This window comes from Mustela putorius, unplaced genomic scaffold (genome assembly GCF_011764305.1).
Source record: "Mustela putorius furo isolate JIRA1106 unplaced genomic scaffold, ASM1176430v1.1 tig00000242_pilon_pilon_pilon, whole genome shotgun sequence".
In the NCBI taxonomy this organism is placed as follows: Eukaryota; Metazoa; Chordata; class Mammalia; order Carnivora; family Mustelidae; genus Mustela; species Mustela putorius.
The window spans coordinates 15,988,891-16,010,719 of NW_025421325.1; the positions used below are offsets into that span (position 1 = coordinate 15,988,891).

At 50.2% G+C, this 21,829-nt stretch overlaps 1 protein-coding gene across 2 annotated transcripts; it reads right to left on the reverse strand.

Moving 5' to 3' along the window:
• Window positions 1–1,905: 1,905 nt before the first annotated feature.
• Window positions 1,906–18,416, reverse strand: CLU (clusterin). Of its 2 annotated transcripts, none has more exons than XM_004775109.3 (9): window positions 18,274–18,416; window positions 14,267–14,398; window positions 12,594–12,742; window positions 9,758–9,928; window positions 7,937–8,342; window positions 6,758–6,862; window positions 3,464–3,693; window positions 2,390–2,565; window positions 1,906–2,153 (listed from the first exon to the last, which is right to left on the reverse strand). In XM_004775109.3, the coding sequence occupies exons 2-9, from the start codon at window positions 14,358–14,360 to the stop codon at window positions 2,144–2,146; spliced, it is 1,341 nt and encodes a 446-aa protein (XP_004775166.1). In that variant the 5' UTR covers window positions 14,361–14,398; window positions 18,274–18,416; the 3' UTR covers window positions 1,906–2,143. The 2 variants fall into 2 exon arrangements, with proteins under 2 accessions (XP_004775166.1, XP_004775167.1); XM_004775110.3 differs by lacking the exon at window positions 18,274–18,416 and adding an exon at window positions 14,534–14,691.
• Between the last annotated feature and the right edge of the window lie 3,413 nt (window positions 18,417–21,829).

Consider the following 21,829-nt stretch of genomic DNA (forward strand, 5'->3'; position numbering starts at 1 on the left):
CTGCCTAGAGAGAAACTAGGGATATAATGAGATGACATGAAGCAATTGGCCAAGTGGCAGGGGGCTTCAGCTGGCCTAGGAGTACTGGTACAGTTGCACAAGCTGTACACTGCATAATTCCAAGTATCATTTCACCATGCAGTGAGCAGAGATTATTTTTTATTACAATTTTCTGGCGGAAGGCCATTGAGGGTCACCATAGGGCTAACAACAGGGTTGGTGGTACCCCACTCCCTTGCTAGTCAGGTTCCAAGCCCTCTCTTCTCAGAACATCCAGTCCTGCTCCCACTTTGCCATGAGCTTCCTAGAGGCCATAGTCTTTCATTAGCCATGGTCTCCCTGCCACAATTCTCCATACACATCTTGTCCCTGCACCTTGGTGATCTTGTGCCCTGCCTCAGGCTAGGACTCCTGTCAGGGATGGAGAGACATCTAACTAAACACCCTCAACGAGGCCACTGTGCAAAGGAGGAAAGAGGATGGACACATGGGCTCCCAGCAAACCTCGGAGTCAGCTTTAGTCTGTCTTTAAGGTGGTAGCCTAGGACAGTGTGAAGTAGATTGCATAACAAAGCAACGTTTGGATATAGTGGCTGCCAGAATCTAGTGATATAATTAGAAAATAAAAAGCAAATTTTAAAATAAGGATGTGACATTAATGTGATATATGATTTACAATGATGGTCATTTTAGCAAATGCCTTCTGGACCCATGCACCTTCTGAACCCATGCCCCTAATTAAGTGAACCACACTAACTTTATTCTGAATTTCCTTGAGAGCAACACGAAAATTACCAGCTTCTTTGATGAGCTAAGCCTTGGGGTATCATTTATGTGCCAGAGGTACTTAGAACTTGAAGACAAGTAATGGTAAGCTAAGAATATTCTTTTTTTTTTTTTTAACATTTTTTAATTAACATACAATGTTATTATTAGCCCCAGGGGTACAGGTCTGTGAATCACCAGGTATACACACTTCACAGCACTCACCATAGCACATACCCTCTTCAATGTCCATAACCTCACCCCCCTCTCCCTAATGCCCTCCCCCTGGCAACCCTCAGTTTGTTTTATGAGATTAAGAGTCTCTTATGGTTTGTCTCCCTCCTGATCCCATCTGTGACCTAAGAATATTCTAAGCGTTTAATTAATATGTGGATTTTGCTACAAACCTTGAAGGCAGCCAGATATGTTTTCCTCATGTGAAGTATATTTGATGAAAAGAATTCTGTAGTTAGAAAATACTCAAGAAATGGTAAAGGCTTCCTAACTTAGCGCTGGACGGGGGGAAGAACCGCGGTTAGGCAGGGCCATCTTCTGGCAGTCTGGGGTACTGCAGCCAATCTATATCGGACTAGGAAGTAAATACACCTTCAGGAAAAACCCAAGTAGACCAGAAATTGTGGTGGAGGGGAGGGCAGGATAGGAAAGTTGTATGCACTGACAGCAAACAAGGCCCCGGTCAGAAAAGGGCCACAGGAATTCCAAACCCTTACAAGTAAAAAGGAAATTGACTCATTTAGTCTTTTGACAGATTCCAAGAAGAAAATATCAACTGGGTATTAAAATACCCAGGATGCATTATTACTACCCTTCTTCAATCTCATGTTCCGTGTGTTCCTTCAGGAGATCTCACTCACCCCAATACGGCCACCATTTTATAATGGAATGGACAAGATTCACTTTTCAGAAATATATTTTACTTGGCCGTCACAACACATTTCCACTCCGAAAAGCAAGAACTCCTTGGTTCAACTCTGTCACACTCCTTTTACTCTCAACTCCAGGATAGTCCATATACCATCTGAGCTAGTGCTTTTCTTTCCTACATTTTTTTTTTCATGACAAAATGAAGACCCATGGGAGATAGAAATACCCAGCACAAAAGGAGGACACCACAGAGAATTCAGATTACTGGTGGTTTTATTGAGTTAGTGGCACACAGGAGTTCTTCCCATGATCAGCGAACACGGTGTTACAATGCAGAGTCCAGAGGGAGGACAGGCGGGGTGAGGGGACAGGAGGGCCTCAAGGCAAGGCCCGGTCACTCGGTGACATGCAGAGCTCTCTCTAGGGGCCTATCGCTCATCTTGGGGGCGACGGAACTCAGACACCCGCCATGTGGAGAGGCAGTGTTCCCATCTCATTCCTCCCTGAAAACAAAACAAAGGAGAATGGAAGGTGAAGGCTGGACACTCACAGATAAATGCTTCTCAAAAAAGAAAGAACATCCTCCACAGGAAAATTAACATTTCCAGAGATTTTTCTGGCTTCCTGCCTGGTCCCTGCCTGCAGGAGCAATCATTCCCAGGCTGGACCCGAGGCCTTTTTTCTGGCTCCCGGGGACCTGCTGGGCCCGGAAGGAGCACAGTGCGGCCTGCGTACTCACCGGCTCTTCTGGCGGTATTCCTGAAGGGCTTTCTCTGCCACAGTCTCCATAAATTTAGGATTGTTCCTGGAGAGGTCTTCTGGGAGGATCACGGTGATGGGGTCGGAATCGAAGAGCTTCACAACCACCTTAGTGACGCCAGAGGGAGCACTGGAGTCAGAAGTCTGGGAACTCACCTAGGAGGAAAAAGGGTAAGAGAAGGACCGAAATATTGGTCAAAATAGACTCCTTTTGCAACGAAAGACATTCGGACACGTGACCCCTCCGCTTTTTACTAAGTTTGACAGCCGTTCAATTCAATGAGCAGAAAGGCCCAAATTCATTTGTTTGTAGGCCTCGGTCGTACTTGCAAATGACCAGCCCATGGGGTGACCCCTCACCCCTGCATGGGAAAAATGGTTTCTAAGCCACCATGTTTTCTTTGGGCAGCTCCCCGCTGGGCCAGCAGCAGAAAAGAAATCAGGGAAAGAAAAACAACAAAAAAGGGTTCTCAGCACTAGAGAGAGGCTTTCTATCACTGGTAAAGAATAACGTACCAATTCATAGGCCAAGCTAGAGTGTAGGGCAGCGAGGGAGCTTTGTGGGTAGAACACAGGCTTTTCAGCCAGGCGGATAGGTTCAAGTGCCCAAGTGGGTCACCCAACAGTTATTAAACCTGGGGCAAGCTGTTGCATCTCTCACTTTCCTCAACTATCAATGGGGTCACAATGGGGGAGGGGGGCACCCGGGTGGCTCAGTCGGTTAAGCGTCTGACTCTTGATTTTGGCTCAGGTCTGATCTCAGGGTTGTGAGATCCAGCCCCACCTTGGGCTCCACACTGGGCATGGGGCCTGCTTGAGATTTTCTTTCTCCCTCTCCCTGTGCCCCTCGCCCCTCATGAGGCTTCCATGCATTCATGTGCTTCAAAGTTGTATGTTTCCTGACACATGACAAATGCTCGATCCAAAGCGCAAGTGCCCCCTTTAACATCTCCATCCTGTTTTGCTCCCTGGGGAGGCTCACATCACCGCCAGACATACCTGTCCCCCCCCACCCCCGCCCCGATCTTCAGTGTGTGGCCAGGATGGGACTCACCGTCGTGACCTGGAGATAGAACGGGTCCTCGGTCTGAGTGAGATTCGCCAGCTGGGACACCCAGCTAAACTGCTCGTCCAGCTGCTTCAGCAGGGAGGACGTGTTGAACATCTTCTCCTGGTAGGACTGCAGCAGCTCGTCGTACAGCTTGGTGAACTTCTCGGCAATCTGGAGGGAATTATTCAGTTCCTGTCGCAGCTGGACCTGAGCGGGGTTGTTGGACGAACAGTCTGCCCGGAGATGGAGGAAAAGAAATTTCAAAAAGGCGGAAATGTGAAGGGAATCCTCAAAAGGGATAAAAATACAACTGGAAGTCAGTTCATGGAGCCAGGACCTAAAGCACAGCGGCTCTAAACGCCCAGCCATACAAGGTGTGCAGTCACTTGGTAACAAAATTCAGAGCTCGCCCCAGAATGTCAGTCAACATGCTGCTTCCTTCATCGACAAAGTCTTGCTCTGGAAAATAATGTCACTTGAACTAAACAGGGTCCTTGGTGCCCTCCTTAAAGACGGTGACAAAGGGCACTCACCACACCTTGAGAAGCACCGATCTCAGTCTATGTGGCTCGGACCCCGAGCAGCTCTTGCTGTGCTAGTCCCCCGCTGCATCATTTCCAGAGAGAGGGAGTGTTACTTACAGCTCCTAAGTACCAGACATTACAGGAGCGTTATGGATACCCACTATCTCCAAGAATCACAGCTCTTTCAACCTCAAGTGTTAGGAGTGATGAAATCGAGACCCACAAAAATAAATTACTTGCTAAAAGACACAGAAGGATTTATGGGGCCAGGATGGAATCCAAGGCTTTAACTCCTAAACTTGGGCTCTTCCTCCTCTGAGTCTGTGGCTCTGGTAAAATTCTCCAAGCCTGTCTTTCGAGCATATCTGCAGAGCTAGAAATCTAGTGCCAAGAGTCCATGACAAACAAGAACTGGCCAGGATCCTTGGGGTACAGAGCAGAGTAGTTTGCTGACTCGGGGGCCCGCCTGGCCCATCTGCTCACCAGAGCTGGTCACCTCGCTCATCGGGAGAGCAGAGAAGACACAGTCCCCTGGAATGCTCACTGCAGTTTGTATAATTGATAAGAGCGAGCAACTATCCACTGTGTCTTTAAAAACTACTGATTTTCTTTCTCTGGTTTGTTTCAAAACTATCCCAAGGATGGTACATCAAACCTGAGCAAGTCAAGAGAAGACAGACCTTTGCATGCTGCATTTACTGTAAAGGGTCCCCATAAGTGATTATAAGTAGATATAATCATTTCTACTAAAATCTTAAAAATGGTAGGTAGGGCAGGAAATAAAAGCCAGGTTGGAAAGATAATATAATGAATAATCTTAACTCTTTCACCAGGGGAAAATTAGAAATTGAAAAAAGTCACTGAGAACTGAGACTCTGTCTAGAGCAGTAGATCTCAACCATGGGCTCTGCTGCCCCCAGGGGGATATTTAGCAAGGTCTGAAAATAGTTTTGGCTGTCACACCTGCCATTGGGGGTGGGTACCAGTGCCTATCAGGTAGAGACCAAGGGAGCTGCTAAATATCCCACAGAGCAGAGGACAGCCCCTCCCGACAAAAGTTATCCATTCCGGGGGGCGCCTGGGGGGCTCCTTCGGTTAAACATCTGCCTTCAGCTCAGGTCATGATCCTGGGGTCTAGGGATGGAGCCCCCTGTCAGGGGTGGGGGAAGTGGGGAGGTTGTAGGGGGAGCCTATTTCTCCGTTTCTCCCCCTCCCTCTGTCTCTCCCCCTGCTGGTACGAGCACGCGTGCACACACACACACACACACTCTCTCTTTCTCTCTCAAATAAACAAATAAAATCTTAAAAAACAAACAAACAAACAAGCCAGTCCAAAATGTCCAAAACGTCAGTAGTGCCGAAGTTGAGAAACCCTGGTCTAGAGCGGTCAGGCAGTGCGTGCTCGTTTGCTGGCCGGTGCCTCAAAGGAGAGGTGGTCACTCTCTGTTGGGGTAGAAGGGCAGGCAGTGTGGGTGAGCTGTGATTGGGGACTGTTAAGATCCGTGCTCAGGGCACCGGTGTGAGCCCGGGCACCCATGCTCTCTCCTTCTGGCCCTGCATAAACTTTCTGGCGGTGAGGAACTGCGCCCTTGACGCTCCTCTGTGATAGCTGACCTCTGTGATAGCTGACGGGCAAAGCCAGGGAGCCTGGGTTGAGGATTCCTGTCCGCTTCAGACATCCGCCCCTCCCTGCACTTGGGTTGCTTTCCCGGTGCCTTTGAAACTTATAGGAGTAGGGCTGGACATATTTAACTGGACTCCGAAGCCTTGGCCCAGCAAACCCAAACATATTAAGTAAGAGCAAAGCCACAGGAGCAATCGGCTACACCCAAGGAAAACAATTAACTCTTTCTGAGCAGAGAAGGCTGTGTGCCGAGAACCATTCCAGACGCTTCTACAGCTGTCACTGGAAGTAAGAAGAAATGAGCCAGGGAACAGATCTGATAAAGCTGAGGGGAGCTGCTGAAGGGAAGTGTGGTTGACCCTCGAATAACATGGTTTGAACCGTGTCTGTTTATACGCGGTCCTTTACAGTGTAGTACTGTGAACATAGCCACCTCTTCTGTATCATTTCCTTGTAACATTTTTCTCTAGCTTACTCTAAGAATACAGTATATGGTACACATTACATATGAAATACGTGTTGATACCGCCTCCCCTCACCCCCTCCTGGTTCAAGGGTCAACTCTATTTCCTTTGCTTTGGGGACTGACCAACCAAAGTGTATTTTGCTGGGAAGCGAAGGTACCACAACCAGTGACCCACGTGTGCTGGGGACAGAACACTAAGAACACATCGTTTAAGAACACATCCCAAACACCCAGCTCTCCAACATATGGGTGTCCTATCATCTTGGGAAGTGACTCAAGCTTCCTGTGACTATGAGCTTTTTTACCTCGGTAAGATAGGGAAAGGCACTGTACCCAACTTGGGGCCATTCTGAGGAAATGACTAACGTTTGCAAAGTGTTTACAACAGTATCAACATTGTAAGAGTTTGCTAGACAGAATACATATTATCTAAAAGTCCATCTGCAGAAAAAAGTGGGGACATCTATCCAGCATGGCCCTGGGGAAGAGAGTAACTGGGGGAAAAAATAGGTATCTCTCAACTTCAGGGACAACCTTACCTCTTAGCCCTTGTCTACAGATGGGGGCGCACGTGGAGCAAGGCCACAGACCTCCCCCAGTGCCACAGCTAGAAGGCAGCAGAGATGGAATTTCAAGCCCTATGTGTCTGACCCCATAAAGTGATCCAAGGCTCCTCGACTCACCCACAGACAAGATCTCCTGGCACTTTTCACACTGGTCCTTCATCTTCAGGCACCCTGTGGAGTTGTGACGGATCTCCTTGCACACGGCGCCGTCCTGGTTGTCTTCTGGAGACACATGAGGGAAGAGAACGTCATGCTAAGGGACCACACAGAGTGATATAGTGATGGGCCTCCCCTTTGACCCCTTCCACACTACTGTTTGCCTCTTTGAGATGTTTCTGTGGACAGAGCAGGTTGGGAATGAGTTGTCTGCCTGCAGACTCCATCCTCTCTGATTAGGGCTCCCTGTGGAGGGACAGGGGAGGGAGCTCCTGGGGCTCCCTCAGCTGGGTGTGGCCTTGCCTCCCACCATCTGCATCCAATAAGCCCTTCCTGCCTCTGTTCTCTTTGGCATCAGAACCTGCTCTGCTCTGCATTCTATCTGGCTCGGCTCTCCCCTAGGGTCAGCAAGCCTCTTGAAGGAGGGAGTGGGATCCTCTTAGAGCCACCTTATAATACAATGCCCCTCCCCCCCATTATGGATACACAGCTGTTCAATTCGGTGTCCTCCTGTATCTCCAAACCAATTCAAGCCAAACTGGGTACTAAACGGTAGCATTCAGGAGGTGGTATTGGCTAACTATGTCTACTAGTTCAACGAAGGAAATCACCTCTGAAAGTACGGACTTTTCACGTCCACAGTAGACCTCATTCATTCAAAAAATATTCATGCATGCCCATTCTGTACCAGGCCCCAAGGCGATAGCAAGAAACAGCTTTCTAAACTATAGCATGGACAGATTATATAATTTGTCACCACTGCTTGCATAGCATCCACATAAAGGCACCTGGCTTCCCAAGACAAAGGGTCTGGTTTTCTAGAAAGGAGTCATCCACGTCACGCCCCCCAGTGGCCGAAAGGGGCACGGTCAACTTTAAAGAACGCAGATTGCAAGTCCGGCAGGGCTAAATTTGAACAGGTCCCCCTTTATCAGCTATGAATACTTGGACACACTCCTTCTCCTGTCATACTTTTCTCCTCCATAAATGGATATAACACCACCTTCGTGGGGTTGTTGGGGAAAACAGATGACACACGCCAAGCCCCAGGCGTAGTTCTTAGAATCTAATGGGTTTCTCAATAACCTGCCTGTTCCCATCCCTTCTCATGAAGAATGAAGGAGATGATGGCTTTCTAACCTTCTGTGAATTCCATTGGAAAGTGGGGCAGTCTGTGCAGGTTAACATCCATGGCCTGCTGAGCCTGGTGTATCATGTCGAAGAAGGGCTGAAACATGTCGTGGAAATTCAAGGGCTGGTAGCCAGGGAAAGGCATTATGTTCCGGGCAAAGCGGGGCTTGATATTGAAGAAAAAAGGCCTCCGCTGGAATGAGCTGAAGGGTGAGAAGTGGAAAGGGTCCTGGGGCTCACGGGTGAAGAATCTGTCCTGGAACAGCTCATCCATGATGCTGGATGCCCGGTCGAAACTGTCCTGCATGACGTCCAGGGCGTGGGTCTGCTGCCGGTCGCTCTCCAGCAGGGAGTCGATGCGGTCGCCATTAATCCAGAAGTAGAAGGGAGAACTCTGGTTCAGGAACTCCTCAACCTGTGAGGGGCAGAATGGGGGAGTTAAGAGAAGCTCAGTGAAGTCCCAGCCTCCTCCTGCGTCCCCTTGTTGCCCCTCCGTCACCTCCGTCACATAGCACGTGACTAAAGCCCCTGCTGGGACTGGCTCCCTGGCCCCCCAACTGTCAGGCCAATCCCCTTTCATGCTACCCACCCAATGGGGAAGAGTTTGAGAAGACGTCGGAGGCCGAGAGATGCACAAACCCCCGTTACCCAAGACAGTCTCCTTTCTGGTCCCCAAGGATTCCCCACATCCTGACTCAGCCAAGGGCCAAATTCCTAATTCCTTTTGCCTAAGTGGACCCAGGGATGTGCCACTCCACGATGTCATTTGTTACGTCATCCAGCTAATCATTTCTGGATGAGAATCTTCTAAGAGACGGCACAGGTGCTTTGGGTGACTTCACATTTGCACACTGAGAGCAAATGTTGCCAACTGATTGTGGCACTCCAGGCCTCAGGGCAGCCGGGACAAATCGGTTGCATCTGGCAGGTGAAATGAAGCCGTGATACTGTGATTTATAGAAAGAAGTGTCTATTCGATCTTTGTCTGCTTCCTAAAGCCCTTAGAATTTCCTGTGAGGAGAGTAATAAACTTACATGCTAATAATAAATTTAAAAAATAATAAAGATATGTTAATGAGGTGGCTTTTGGAAAGCACCTGAGGATGGAGGCTGGTCACGAGCAGAACCCACCGAGATTGGAATGATGGAATTTTATTCTCATCTCCTGATTTCTGGGGAGGGGAGAGGGGCTGGAAGTTGAATCCATCAGCAACGGCCAATGATTTAATCAATCATGCCCGTGGGAGGAAGACTCCTTAAAATCACACAAGGATGGGCTTGAGGAGCTTCTCGGTGGCTGAACACGTGAAGATGGAGGCGAGTAGCACCCTCTCAGAGGGCATGGAAAGTTCCCCACCCCTCGCCCATACTTTGAGCTATGCATTGCCTCCCTTTGGCTTTTCGGAGTTATATCCTTATATAATAAACCAATAACCCAGTAAGTCAAATGTGTCTCTGAGTTGTGAGCTGCCCCAGCAAATTCAATGACCATGAGAAGGGGGTTGTAGGTACCTCCAATCTATAGCCAAGGCCAGAAGCACAGGTGACAAGCCAGACTTGTGATGGGTACCTAAAGTTGGGGCGGGGGTGGGGTGGGGAGGACAGGCTTGTGGGCCTGAGCCCTTAACCCAAGAAATCTCCATCTTCAGGGAGAGAGTGTCAGAACTGAGCTGATTTGTAGGCACACAAAGCTGGTGTGGGAGAACTGCCCCATGGGTTGGAACGGGGTTGGGGGGGTCGGGGGAAGGACCAGAGAAGAAGCATATTTCCCTCCATTCCTGCCTCCACCGCTCAGAGCCTGGCGGCGCTCAGCAGCCCAACCCCTTTCACCTGGTGGCCAACCAGCCCCGTGCTGCTTCTGCAGACGCGGGCGTAGAACTTCATACAGGTCTGTTTCAGACAGGGCTTACACTCCTCCCAGAGGGCCATCATGGTGTCATTGCACACCCCCTGCGACGCCTTCAGCTTCGTTTCTGAATCCTTGGTGTCATTCAGGGCATCCTGCGGGAGGACACGAGGCCAGGTTAGCCACGTGGAAACCACAGGCTTCACGCTCTCCAGGTGGGCACGATGCCGGGCCCTCCACCCTCTGAGGCAGGCCTTCCCAGGGCTGGCCACACCACGTGCCTATTTCCTCCGCTGGCTCCTGCGTTCCCCCGTTTGCCTGGAATTCCCTCCCCACCCCACTTTAAGCATCTTCTCAACTTCGAGACCCGGCTCTTTTTCCTGGTCTTCCCCGTCCACTAGAACCCACGTGGATATCCTTTTCCTCTGACGCTGCATTTAGTCTTGATCCCAGGATTGACTTCTCTTTTATACCCTACTTTCTAACCTCAACTTCTGGTGTTTAAATGTTGTCTTCCGAAGCTTCCAGAGGTGCTTGGAATCTTATTTGTCTATTGCAGCCCCAGTCCCTGGCACGCCATCAAAAATCGAAGTCACAACAGTTACCAAAACTCTCTAGCACATCCATGGCATTTGGCCAGGTAATTCTGTAAGACTCCGTCCCAAAGAATTCCTGCCATAAAGGGGAAATCTGAAGATTTCTGATACGCTCTTCTTTAATGGTGCAGATAGATGGGGGGGAAATACTCAAATCAACCCAAATGCTTAAAAATAGAAGGTCAAGGCGCACCATGGCTCCGTGGGTTAAAGCCTCTGCCTTCGGTTTAGGTCATGATCTCAGGGTCCTGGGATTGAGCCCCGCATCGGGCTCTCTGCTCAGCGGGGAGCCTGCTTCCCCCCCACCCTCTCTCTGTCTGCCTCTCTACCTACTTGTGATCTCTGTCTGTCAAATAAATAAAATCCTTAAAAAAAATAGAAAGTCAAGCAAATCATTGGTTTACACAGAGGCCAGAGAAACGCTTTCTGAGGGGTACATTGTTAACTTTTAAATAGTATAACGAGCATTTTTCATGTTAACAAGGTGTGATTTTGAATATAGTGACTATCAGAAGAGTTTAACAGAAAACAAAGGAGCAAGAAACAGATCAAATGTTAACAGTGAATTGTCCATAGGTAAAAGGGTTACGGAAAACTTATCCTCTTCCACTTTTGTATATTAAAATCACAACAAATGAGTGTGTTAACCTTTCGAAGAAGAATTAAGTAGACCATCCACACCCCAAAGCAAAGGTACGGGAAGAGCTGACCAGGAGGACCTTGAGCTCTGTGAGATCGCTCTCCTGTTCCAGGTGCCCTGCTCCTGCTGGGAAGGCTGCCATGCCTCCCACCCAGCCAACCCACAAGCAAGCATCAACCTCGCTGCCCACTTCCTCTCTTTCACATTCACAGATTCAGGAACCAAGACGTCATGGAGTCTTGCCCTAAACTTGCTGTGCTTTCTCACAAAACCTGGATTGAAGAATACTAAACTGATGATAACCCCAAAAACCCAAGAAGAGGATTTGCCTGACACTTTTCTAGGAGCTCCTTGAGGATTCTCCCAGAATGGTGAAGAAAAACACTGATGCCAAGGAAGGGCATTGTGTCAAAAGAAAGAGCGGGATCCAAGCCAGCATTTCCCTAAGTGGCTTCCAGGGAATTGTGCTGAAAGCTATCATGGGGAGAGGGGCACCTGGTGGCTCAGTTGGTTAAGCTCCTGCCTTCAGGCTCAGGTCATGATGCCAGGTTCCTAGGATCCAGCCCCACATTGAACTTCCTGCTCAGCAGGGAATCTGCTTCTCCCTCTCCTTCTGCCCCCTCACCATATGCATTCTTTCTCTCTCTCTCTCTTTCTCTCTCTCTCTTTCTCACACGTGTGCATGCGCGCACGCTCCAGCTCAAATAAATAAATGAAATCTTTAAAAAAAAAAAAAAAACTATCATGGGGAGAAAAAAAGATTCCCTGCTCAATTTGGTTTGGAAAACACAGGGTTAAATGAAGTTCCACAACCTTCTTTACTACAGAACTTCTCAGAGCCTTTAAAACACTTTACTGGGTATGGTGCATAAACAATGAATTTTGGAACACTGAAAAATAATTAAATTAAATTAAAAAACAAACAAACAAACAGCACTTACGTGTATGCATTATGGGTCAGGAAGGTGGCAGGTGACCCATCTTAGCCTCTCCATCATTAGGCGTAGGGAGGCAATGGGAGTAGGTTTTTAGGATACCCTTAAGGAGATTGCTGATTTTTAAAGTTAGTCGTTTACTCCAATATGGTGTTTTAGTTTTGTTGAATCACTAAGCACAGGCTAGACCCGCTATTTTCACTATCTGACTTAGAAGTCTCTTTATTAGGGAGTCAGAACTCTAGAAACCCATGGGGCACTGCAGTGTGTACCTGCCTTCACCCCAAAGTTATTGCCCTACTAGATAAGCTTCTGAAGGTGGGACGCCACCCCCCTCCTGACCCAGGGCAGATCCGATCCAAAGCCTACCTTGGAGCTTGCATAGTCAGGGTTTAGAAAAATCTACTGAAGTGAATCAGTCCTCATCAGGCCCTGGGGCCAAGCTGGTAAGAAACCAGATCGAAGATCCAACCCCTTGAAGCTCTCAAAAGCAAAGAAACCTTCCCTCTTTCTTAACTACAGCCCCAGCAACAGCTGACACTAGCTTGAGAGGGCCTAGGGTCACCAGGGCAACCCAGCAGGGCAGCCCAGGGGCGATGACCCCTCCCCTCCAGAGAGGGTGCGGTCTGGTCCGCTGGCTCCTCCTTACCTCTTTCTTCTTCTTGGCTTCTTCCAAGTTGGTGAGCAGGGATTTGCGCTCCTCGTTTGTTTGTTCTATTAGTGTCTTTATCTGCTTCACCCCCTTGAGAGCATTTTTAATTTCCCGATTAATGTACTTACTCCCCTCGGTGGACATTTCTGCAAGAGAAGGGCAGGCAGGGAGAATGAGGAGAGAGGCAGAGATGGGGCTGGGGATACCACCCTAGAACCAGCTGGAATGGTCAGGAAGGCCAATTCAGTCCAGGGGCTCTCCAGGCTGGGAGCACCCACCCCCAAATGGGTGGCCTTTGGACCCCAGCTTTGCCCTGACTGGGGTAGGGGAGGAGATCACGGGGCTGATTGTGGACCCAGTCCCCAAGTAGGGACTAAAGCAGTCGCTCTGGAGAACGAGCCTGCCCAGCTGCAGGAGAACATTTTCAAGGGAAAAAAGTCCTGGGAAACAAAACGGGAGCATAGGGGAAGGGAAGGAAAACTGAAACAAGAGGAAATCAGAGAGGGAGACAAACCATGAGAGATTCTTGATCGCAGAAAAGGAACTGTGGGATGCTGGAGGGGAGGTGGGCGGGGGCTGGGGTAACAGGGTGACGGGTATTAAAGAGGGCATGGGATGGACTGAGCGCTGGGTGTTAGATGCAACAGATGAACCACGGATCTCGACCCCTGAAGCTCATAATACACTAGATGCAGCTTAAATTGAGTTGAAGTAAAATATTTTTTAAAAAATATTCTGGAAGCATAACCACTGAAACATCAAAATGTAAAATCTTAGATTGGATACAAGCGTTTCGGGGACTCCGTTTTACCAAACATCTGAACTTCCTTCTCCCACGGCTCCATGTGATAAGGGACACAAAGATGAATTAATGGCACCATTCCACAAGGAAGCTGTGATCAGGACACAACGCCCTGGGGCAAATGCAAGGAGACAGTTTCACGGAGGTAGTGAAGGTGAAACAGCTAAGGCTCCTCTAGTGGCTGTCCTACGCCAGGCACTGAGCCGGCCAGGGCTTATGCCTTTTCTGTAAACGCTCTCTGTGCTGCCTGTATCATCCCCACTGCAGCCCCAGGACAAAACAGCACAGTGAGATCGGATCCTTGTCCCCGGTTAATACAGGTGGGGGTGGGGGTGGTTACAGGGCCACACACATACCCGAGTCTGATCTCCAAGCCCGAGTTTTTAACAAGATCCCTAGGAACTAGTCAGCTTGTAGGACCGGGGTGGGGAGGAGAGTGCAGGGAGGGGTTTCAGGAAAGGCCTGCAGAGGAGTGCACCCCAAAGCTGGGCTCTGCAGAAGGACGTTTCCCCTTTTCTGGATACGGACCACTGGGTTTCTAGGTGGAAAGGTGGAGGAGACACATAGTAGGGGCCATGGGGACGCAAAACTGGAAACTCAACAAAGGCTCAAATGAGCCAAGCTTCCCAAAGGAGGTGTGGGCCCTGGGACAAGCAGACTGGTGAAAAGGGACGCAGCTGCCAGAAAGCACTGGGGATACACCTGAAAAATGCCTAGAAGCCCACCTGACCGCCAAGAACCTAGACCAGGTAGCTGCAGGAAGGAGGCCCCGAGAGGGACCCGCCTGAGCAGAGCAGATGGGTCTCTACTGCTTCGGGCCCTGGCAGAGAGGAAGTGGCCTGGGAGGGGACACACCTGTTCCACTTACCTTGGAGCTCAGAGTCCGAGACCATCTGGTCTCCCAGAACCCGTCCATTCTCCCAGGTCAGCAGCAGCCCCACCAGCAGCAGGAGAGTCTTCATCGTGCCTCCCTCTCCAATTCTGGAATCCCAGCAGGCCTCTGTTTGTAGAGAACAGGAGACTGTCATGGTAACAGCTAGCCAGCCTGCTGGTTTCCGGCTGGCCTGCAGCCTCCAGCAGCTTCCCCGGAGCCCCGCGGAGGCCTGCCCTCAGCCAGCCCCTCAGCTGGCATTACCTTGTTTTTAATCCCAGGGAAATTGGGAGAAAAGATCGGACTTGCCACGGGACCCCTTCAAAAGAAAGCGGAGGCTGGGGGTACAGAGGGGAGCCACAGGAGAAGCAGCCTAATACAGAAGAAACGAGAACTCTGGAGTCAGAGCCTGGGCTCAGGTCCAGCCCTCCTCTTCCTCCTCCTCCTCTTCCCCCAGAAATCGCTGACTAAGTCTGAGCATGTGTTTTCTGCATCCAGAAAGGACATCTATCTGATACCTGCTCCTATCAAATAAACACTCAAAACACCTCTCTAGGCTCTGCCCCTCTCCTTCCCCAGCCCTAATGTGGGGACTTTCTTGGAAGCCCCTGCTGTGTGTAGTCACTAATCAGGCCCACAGCAGGTGTCCCCAATCTGTCACAAAAGAAAAATCCCCTTTCTATCCACCAAACCTCAACACCTCCCAAAACGTCCTTTAAAAAAAAAAAAAAAAAAAAAGACTTTATTTATTTGACAGAAAGCCAGAGAGCACAAGTAGGGGGAGCAGCAGGCAGAGGGAGAAACAGGCTTCCAGCCAAGCAGGAATCCTGATGTGGGACTCGATCCCAGGATCATGGGATCATGACCTGAGTCAAAGGCAGACATTTAACCCGACTGAGCCACGCAGATGCCCCCCAAATGGCCTTTCAAGACTCGAAGGCAGTGAGATAAATGCCACTTGCCACCCCTGGCAGGAGACCTAAGATCTAGATCCCTGCATAGATTTGGGGTGTGAATGTAGCAGAGCAGGGGACAATTGTCTTCAGAGAGTGGGGGGCAGAGTCAAAGGGCTAAAGGGCGGGCCTCCCCAGGAGAAGTTCCCTCTGGATGGATGGGCCCCTTTGTCACCAGGTCCCTTTCCCATGGCTGTCCCCTTTAAACCCACAGTAGGGTGTCTTGCCAAGGTGCCCCCCCCACCACTCAGCTGACTGCTAGGAGCCCAGGACAGCCCAGTGTTACACAATGGACCCTTTCCCAGAAGCTGGAATTGTTACACCAAACAGAACCCCTCACCCCAGCAGCCCCCTCCACCACAATGCTTATCTGAACTCCCTCATATCCCCTAACAGAACAGAGAGGTCGGGTCCCCCGTTCCTGAAATTGTGAACATCGGAAAAACTGCCCTCGGCTCAGCAGGCCCATAGAAACCCTTGGTAGCACATGAATAAAGGAAGCCTCTCCTGGAAAATAGTTAGTAAAGCAGCCAAGCTGTGGGTCCCAAACCAGCCACACAGCAAAGGCACAGCGTGGGAGAAGAGAGTGGGTCACTGCCTTCCCCAAAGACAGGGTGGGTGGCTGAGTCGGGGTGCTATTTCAGGCCTGCCAGAAGGCCCAGGGCTCAAGGGCTCTGCCCTAGCTGCTCACTGAGGCCTGAAAACGCCTCAGAGAGACACAGAGCTTTTGTGACGCCCGAGAGAAAAAGCCAGCAAGAACACCCACCTCTCCCCGAGAGGCCCCTGGATACTTCTCAGAAATTCATACAAGAGCCTCTGAAATAGGCCTAGACCGGGAGACATGGCGTTGGGCCCTAAAGAAAAGGGAGGTGGGGCAAGAGCACTGATGGATAAGTCCAGAAACCCAGCAGCCAGTACAATCTCCCACCAGGAGCCTGGGCTCCATGGGGCACCCCTGGGTCCCGAGCAGAGAAAAATCAGTCTCTTGCCCCAATCCTTGGCCTCTGAGGAAAAGCTAAGCCCAGAGACAGCATGGGGCTCCCGAAGGCCTGCAGCAGGCTGGGAATCCAAGGATGAGGACCCAGCACCCCCAACCTCTAGTCCAGTGTCCTTTCCTGGACACCAGGTCACTTAAATGTGACCTCAGTGTCTTCATCTGTACAATGTCCCCCATGTGGACCTCTGAGATGTGACTGCCTTCTGCAAACACAGGGGTCTTAGATAATCACAGTAAATTCTGGCTGTTTCGAAATCTGACCTAGGACCCGTTGTGGGCATTGGCACTATCCTTCGGGGAAGTGGGAGGAGGTGGCATGTTTGGAGAAGGGCAGAGGAACCTGTGACCCCTCCCAGTGTGGCTTTGCTCTGGTGCAAGGCTCAGCTCCCTTAGAGTACCTAGGCATCACCTGGGACGGTGGGGGAGGGGGATCTTGTGACAATGCTGGCTCTGACTCTTAACATGATATTGATACTGCCCATCCAAGGGCAACACTAGAACTCTCCTCTCCTCTCGGCCTGGGCACCCAGCTACCGATGCCCTACCAAGGTCCTCCTCTCCCCACCCACCACCACTATGCAGTCCACCCCCACCCCCAGGAGGCTTCACCCGCAGCAGACTGAGCCATGGGAAGGACGCAGAGACCTAAGCCAAAGAGTCACACATGCGGCTAGCATGCTGCACGGTTTTTAATGCCCAAGACCCAAGCTCCATCCCACTGCCTCCCCAAATGTAGGAACCAAACGCAAAAGAAAAACAAGGCACTGGTAATTCATGCCATCCAGAGACAACTACTAGCACTGTTGTAGATCTCCTTCGATTTTCTATGCATTTCTGTGCAATCTGATCCCTTACACCCATTATCTTCAAATAGTTCTTTAAAAGCACACCTTTGGGGTTGCAGAATGGTGCATTTTCTGGTGGCCTCTATTTTGCCCTCCCACAAGGTTGGGCATTGGAGTCATACAACGTCACCCCCGGTTGCCACCGAAATTACATACAATGTAATTTCCCAGTGTTATTATAATGAAGACTCCAGTCAGCACCCTTTCATTCTATCAGTCCTTATTCTTAAATTCCTAACCTCTTTTTAAAAATAAGAATAATAGGGGCTAGGGGCGGCTGGGTGGCTCAGTGGGTTAAAGCCTCTGCCTTCGGCTCAGGTCATGATCTCAGGGTCCTGGGATTGAGCCCCGCATTGGGCTCTCTGCTCGGTGGAAAGCCTGCTTCTCTCTCTCTCTGCCTGCCTCTCTGCCTACTTGTGATCTCTGTCAGGTAAATAGATAATATAAGAATAATAAACAGCTTCTTCTTCCTTTTTTTTTTTAATTAGGTCCAGAAATTCTGGAAGATCAAGGCTTCAGTTCTAGTCCTGAGTCTACCTGCTGTTTATCTTGGGAAAGGATCCTAAACCTCTCCAGACCTCAGATTGTCATCTATAAAATGAGACATTTGGAGCAGACGTCTGGGATCTGATATCAGTTGTGACTTTCCTCTGATGTATCCTGGGCATTAGGAAGCAGAAAGAGTGCGATTTAAGTGGCTGCAACATGTACTTAAATCAAAACATACTTATGATCATCCTTTGGAGAGAAGTACGGAATTTAGGAGCAGACCAGACGACTCAAGCAGGCAAGCTGACAATCACCACAGGAGCCCAGTACCTGGACAAGGCGAACGCCACAGAAGGTCTGGCCTCCAGCAATAGGCATTAGCTCTCCAAGCCGCACTTCCCCATCCTTGCAAAAGGAGGGTCATTACACCTGTCCTAGTTAACCCGCAGAACTGTGGCTGCAGCTAGCGAGCACGGGAGTTCAGGAGTCCTGGCCCGAGAGCCATCCCGCAGCAGTTCTGCCTCCAGCTCCGCGGCCCGGTTACGGGGCTCGAGCCACCTCCCTTCCCTGGGTCCCCGACTCCATCCGAAGCGCAGCTCTGACAGCCCAGGTGGTACCAGCGATCTTCCGGTCCTTTCTCGGTTGCCACCCCCGGTTGCCACCCCCCGCTCGGGTCCCGGTGGGGCTCTGAGCCGGGTAAGAGAGATGGGGACATCTCACCGGTCAGCGGTGCCTGGCGACCGTGCGCTCCTCCTGGCGACGCCGCGTGGTGAGCACCGTGAGGCGAGCGTATTTATAGCGCTCTGTCTCGTCTACACCCCTTTTGGGGCTGGCTGCAAACCTGCATGACTCACTCCCAAAGAATGCTGTGGAATTCACCGGGAGCTTTCTGGAAGCCGGCTCTGGAGGGGACGAAGAGGCGGGGTAGGGGGGCGCTCCCACGCAGCACCCGGCGGGGGGCGCGCGTAGGGCGGGTCGGGGAGAGGGCGGCAGGGCTCTTGCACCGCAAACGGCCGCGCGGGGGTGCTGCGGTGCGCCGCTCGCTGCTAGCCGCTCCCCAACTCTCCCATGGCTCAGAGTTGGGGGACCGTGCCCCCAGGAGGGGAGGGCTCCAGTTTAGGTGCGCAGCTCGGGGACCCCTCCACGGGGTTCCAGGGGTGCACTATGCTCCAAAACAAAATCGCACAGTTCTTTCTGATTGAACGTGAGCCTCGTTCCACTTCCATAGAAAAGCATCAGAATTTCTGAGGGTGGGCTGGAGAGGGTGTTGTGCGAGAGAACACAGAGGGAGAAAGAAATACCACTTCTCCAGCCATCACAGTGACCCCCGTGGGCCTTTGGTGCACGTGCTGGCCAGGAGGAAACAGGAATGTGTTTTGGGGGGTGAACTGAGCATACATTGAGGGAACCACAACATCCCCCTGGCTCCTTGATTCCTGAAACTTAAGCAATTATTGTTCCCACCCACTTGGGGCCCACTTAAGCCGGATGGGCTTCACGGTGTGGGACTCGGCAGCCCCACACTTGGCTTGAGGGCTCTCCCTGCAATGTTGAAATTCCTCATAGTTGTTGAACAAGGGGTCCCGAATTTTCATCTTGCATCTGGCCTTGCAAATTAGTGCAGGTCCTGTTTGCAAGGGAAGGGGATTGGGGCTCATTTAGCTTGATGGGTCTGTCTCAGTTCCCTCTGCTGACAGGAGGAGCTTATTTCTAGACTCCCTTTGGCAGGGGGCTATGAGGTTCCAGAGAGATGGGAGCCTGGCAGGGAGGGCACCAACCCAGATGCCCCTCAGGTATAGCTACTTCTTGGGAAAGAAACAGAGGCACCTGCTCTGGAACCCCAGGACATTTGCACTCCAGGTGAAAAGTCAAGTTGCCTGCTGGTGGTTCTCACACCAGATGGGGGGAGAAGGGTAGGCGGGGGTCAGCCTGGTTTGGGTGGCCAACTTTGAAAGCCACTCGAGAGGTTAAGGCTTTAGGGGAGATCTGTAATGGTCAGGGGCTGAGTTTTTCTGCCCACAACTTCCAGAGCTATAGCTTGAGACCCAGTCCCTAGTGGCCCAAGGTCCGGGGACAACTAGGACCCCACCCTTTCCCTGGAGGGAGCACAAATGGAGCTTCTAGGCCTATGAAGAAGTAGGGGCACTTGAGCTGGGTGTATGGATTTCTGACTACAGTCTTAGTTCTGCCCTAAAGTTCTGGGTGACCTTGGACAACCACTTTGCCCTCTGGGCCTCAGTTTCTTCCAAGTAGACAATGAAGAATCGGGAAGGTAGGTGTCATCTCTAAGGTCCCATTCAACCATAACTTGAGACAAGGCCAAGTGTTGAGAAAATCAGCCCAGAGGGGGAAAAAAATTCCAGTGAAAATGTGGAACAATATTTCTCTCTTGAGGCTTCCTGTTATTTCCCTTTAAAAAGAAAAAAGTCTAATTATCAGTAACAGCTACATTTTCTATGGAAACTGCCTCCTCCTTACCATATCAATGACTGAGGTCACAGGAGCTGTTTTTGAGCACTCCTTGTAACTTTTCTGTTCTGTGCCCACCCCACACCCCCCTGCGTCTGGCACAAGAGGCATAAATCTGTGATAATTATATTTGTAAAAATCAGACTTTGGAGGACAGACAAGGAGATCTGCCTTAGTCAGCTGATTTGGAAGGGAGGAGAGGGAGAGGGGATTTGGAAGAAAATAATCCTGTGAATGATAACTTGATCACTCTGTCTACTCAGCAAACAAGGCTCAGCTGATTAAACTTTAAAGGGGGAAATTGCGCATTTTGAAAGCTATCACACCATACCCCAGTGTGGATTCCCCACCACCACTAGTAATGCTCCCCCTCTCCCCTGGTGATCATCTGCCTCTGTTTGAATGCCCCCAGTGACTGAGAGCTTGCTACCTGTATGCAAACAGCTGTCTAGAAAAGCTGGATAGCACTAGGTTCTCAGAGTCTGGCCCCTGCAAGGGCAGCCCCAAGCCCGGTTCTGTCCTTCGAAGCCATACAGGAAAACCCAATCCCTCTCCCTCCTGCGAGTCCCTTCTGATACTTGAAGGCAGCTAGTTGCTTCTCCCAGTGATCTCCAGGCATGTGGCTGCTTGCCCTGTCCTTGTTTGCAGATTCCTCCCCAGCCCTTTGGCCTTCTGGACCTTGCCTCTCTCGCTGCTCTGAGCCCAGCCATGAACCTGCCAATACCACGGAGAGCTGACCACCTTTCCCCTTGCTCAGATGTTCTAGACAAGGTTTTGTTTCACTGCTGAGTCACTTGGCTGATTCATATAGAATTCGTCATCTTTTTGGCAGATGCTGCTGTTTAATCATTTTGCTCCCATCTTGGACTTATGCAATCAGTTTGGGGTTTGTAGCTTGATTTTTTTGGAACAGGGGACCATGGGGAGGGTGTGAGGGGAAAGTAAAGGGCTCTATGTTTATTGATTTATCTGGTTTATCTCTGTATGCTTTTCTCCACCTTCTCTCCCCTGCTATGTAATATCTTTGTCATGCACCCCCATCACCGCCACACTGTCCAGCTCAGTGCCACCAACCCGACCACTGCTGGCGTAGCTGGAACAAGCTAGAAATGGACAAGAGCAGTAAGTAGCTCATGGCCTACTATTAACCATACCTCTCCAGGCTCAAATTGTTGAACCGGTCTATTCCATCAGTTACAGACCTATGAAAAAAATCATGCTTGATAAAAATTGTATACAGTAAACTCAGCCCACAGCAGGTGCACAGGTATCCTGAATGCTTTTTCAGAACCTCCCTAACAAAACAAAAGTGTCACTCCATCAGGTGCATTTCTCTCTCCTTGCATCTAGGGAATACATTTTTGGGAAAAGATATGAAGCTAGCCTCTTCCAAGATGCTTATCATGGACCTCTGAGTAGACAAATATTACTTAAATTATCTTCACTGCTACACTTACTATTGACTCACTCCATGGTCTAGATGTTACCCCAGAATTAGTCAACTCTAACATTTAGCTCTAATTCTTTGATTAATGGGCATTTTTTAAAAGCTTTATTTATGTATTTTAGAGAGAGAGAGAGAGGAGCAGAGGAAGAGAAAGGAGAGAGAAATTGCTAGAGCAGACTCCCTGCTGAGTGCAGAGCCTGACATGGGGCTCAATCTAAGGACCTCGAGATCATGATCTGAGCTGAAATCAAGAGCCAGCTGCTCAACAGGCTGAGCCACCCAGGCGCCTCAGTGGGCATTTTTTTTTAAATTGGCCCCCAGATCTGTCTCAGGGCAAACCTAATTTTTCCACAATCACCT

Excerpts from the sequence above, each read along its gene's own strand:
- CLU (XM_004775109.3), bottom strand. The coding sequence starts at position 14,360 with ATGAAGACTCTCCTGCTGCTGGTGGGGCTGCTGCTGACCTGGGAGAAT. Across the intron at positions 8,343-9,757 it reads CGGGGCTGGTTGGCCACCAG|GTTGAGGAGTTCCTGAACCA; the intron begins GTGAAAGGGGTT and ends TGCCCCTCACAG. Across the intron at positions 3,694-6,757 it reads CCAGGAGATCTTGTCTGTGG|ACTGTTCGTCCAACAACCCC; the intron begins GTGAGTCGAGGA and ends ATCTCCGGGCAG.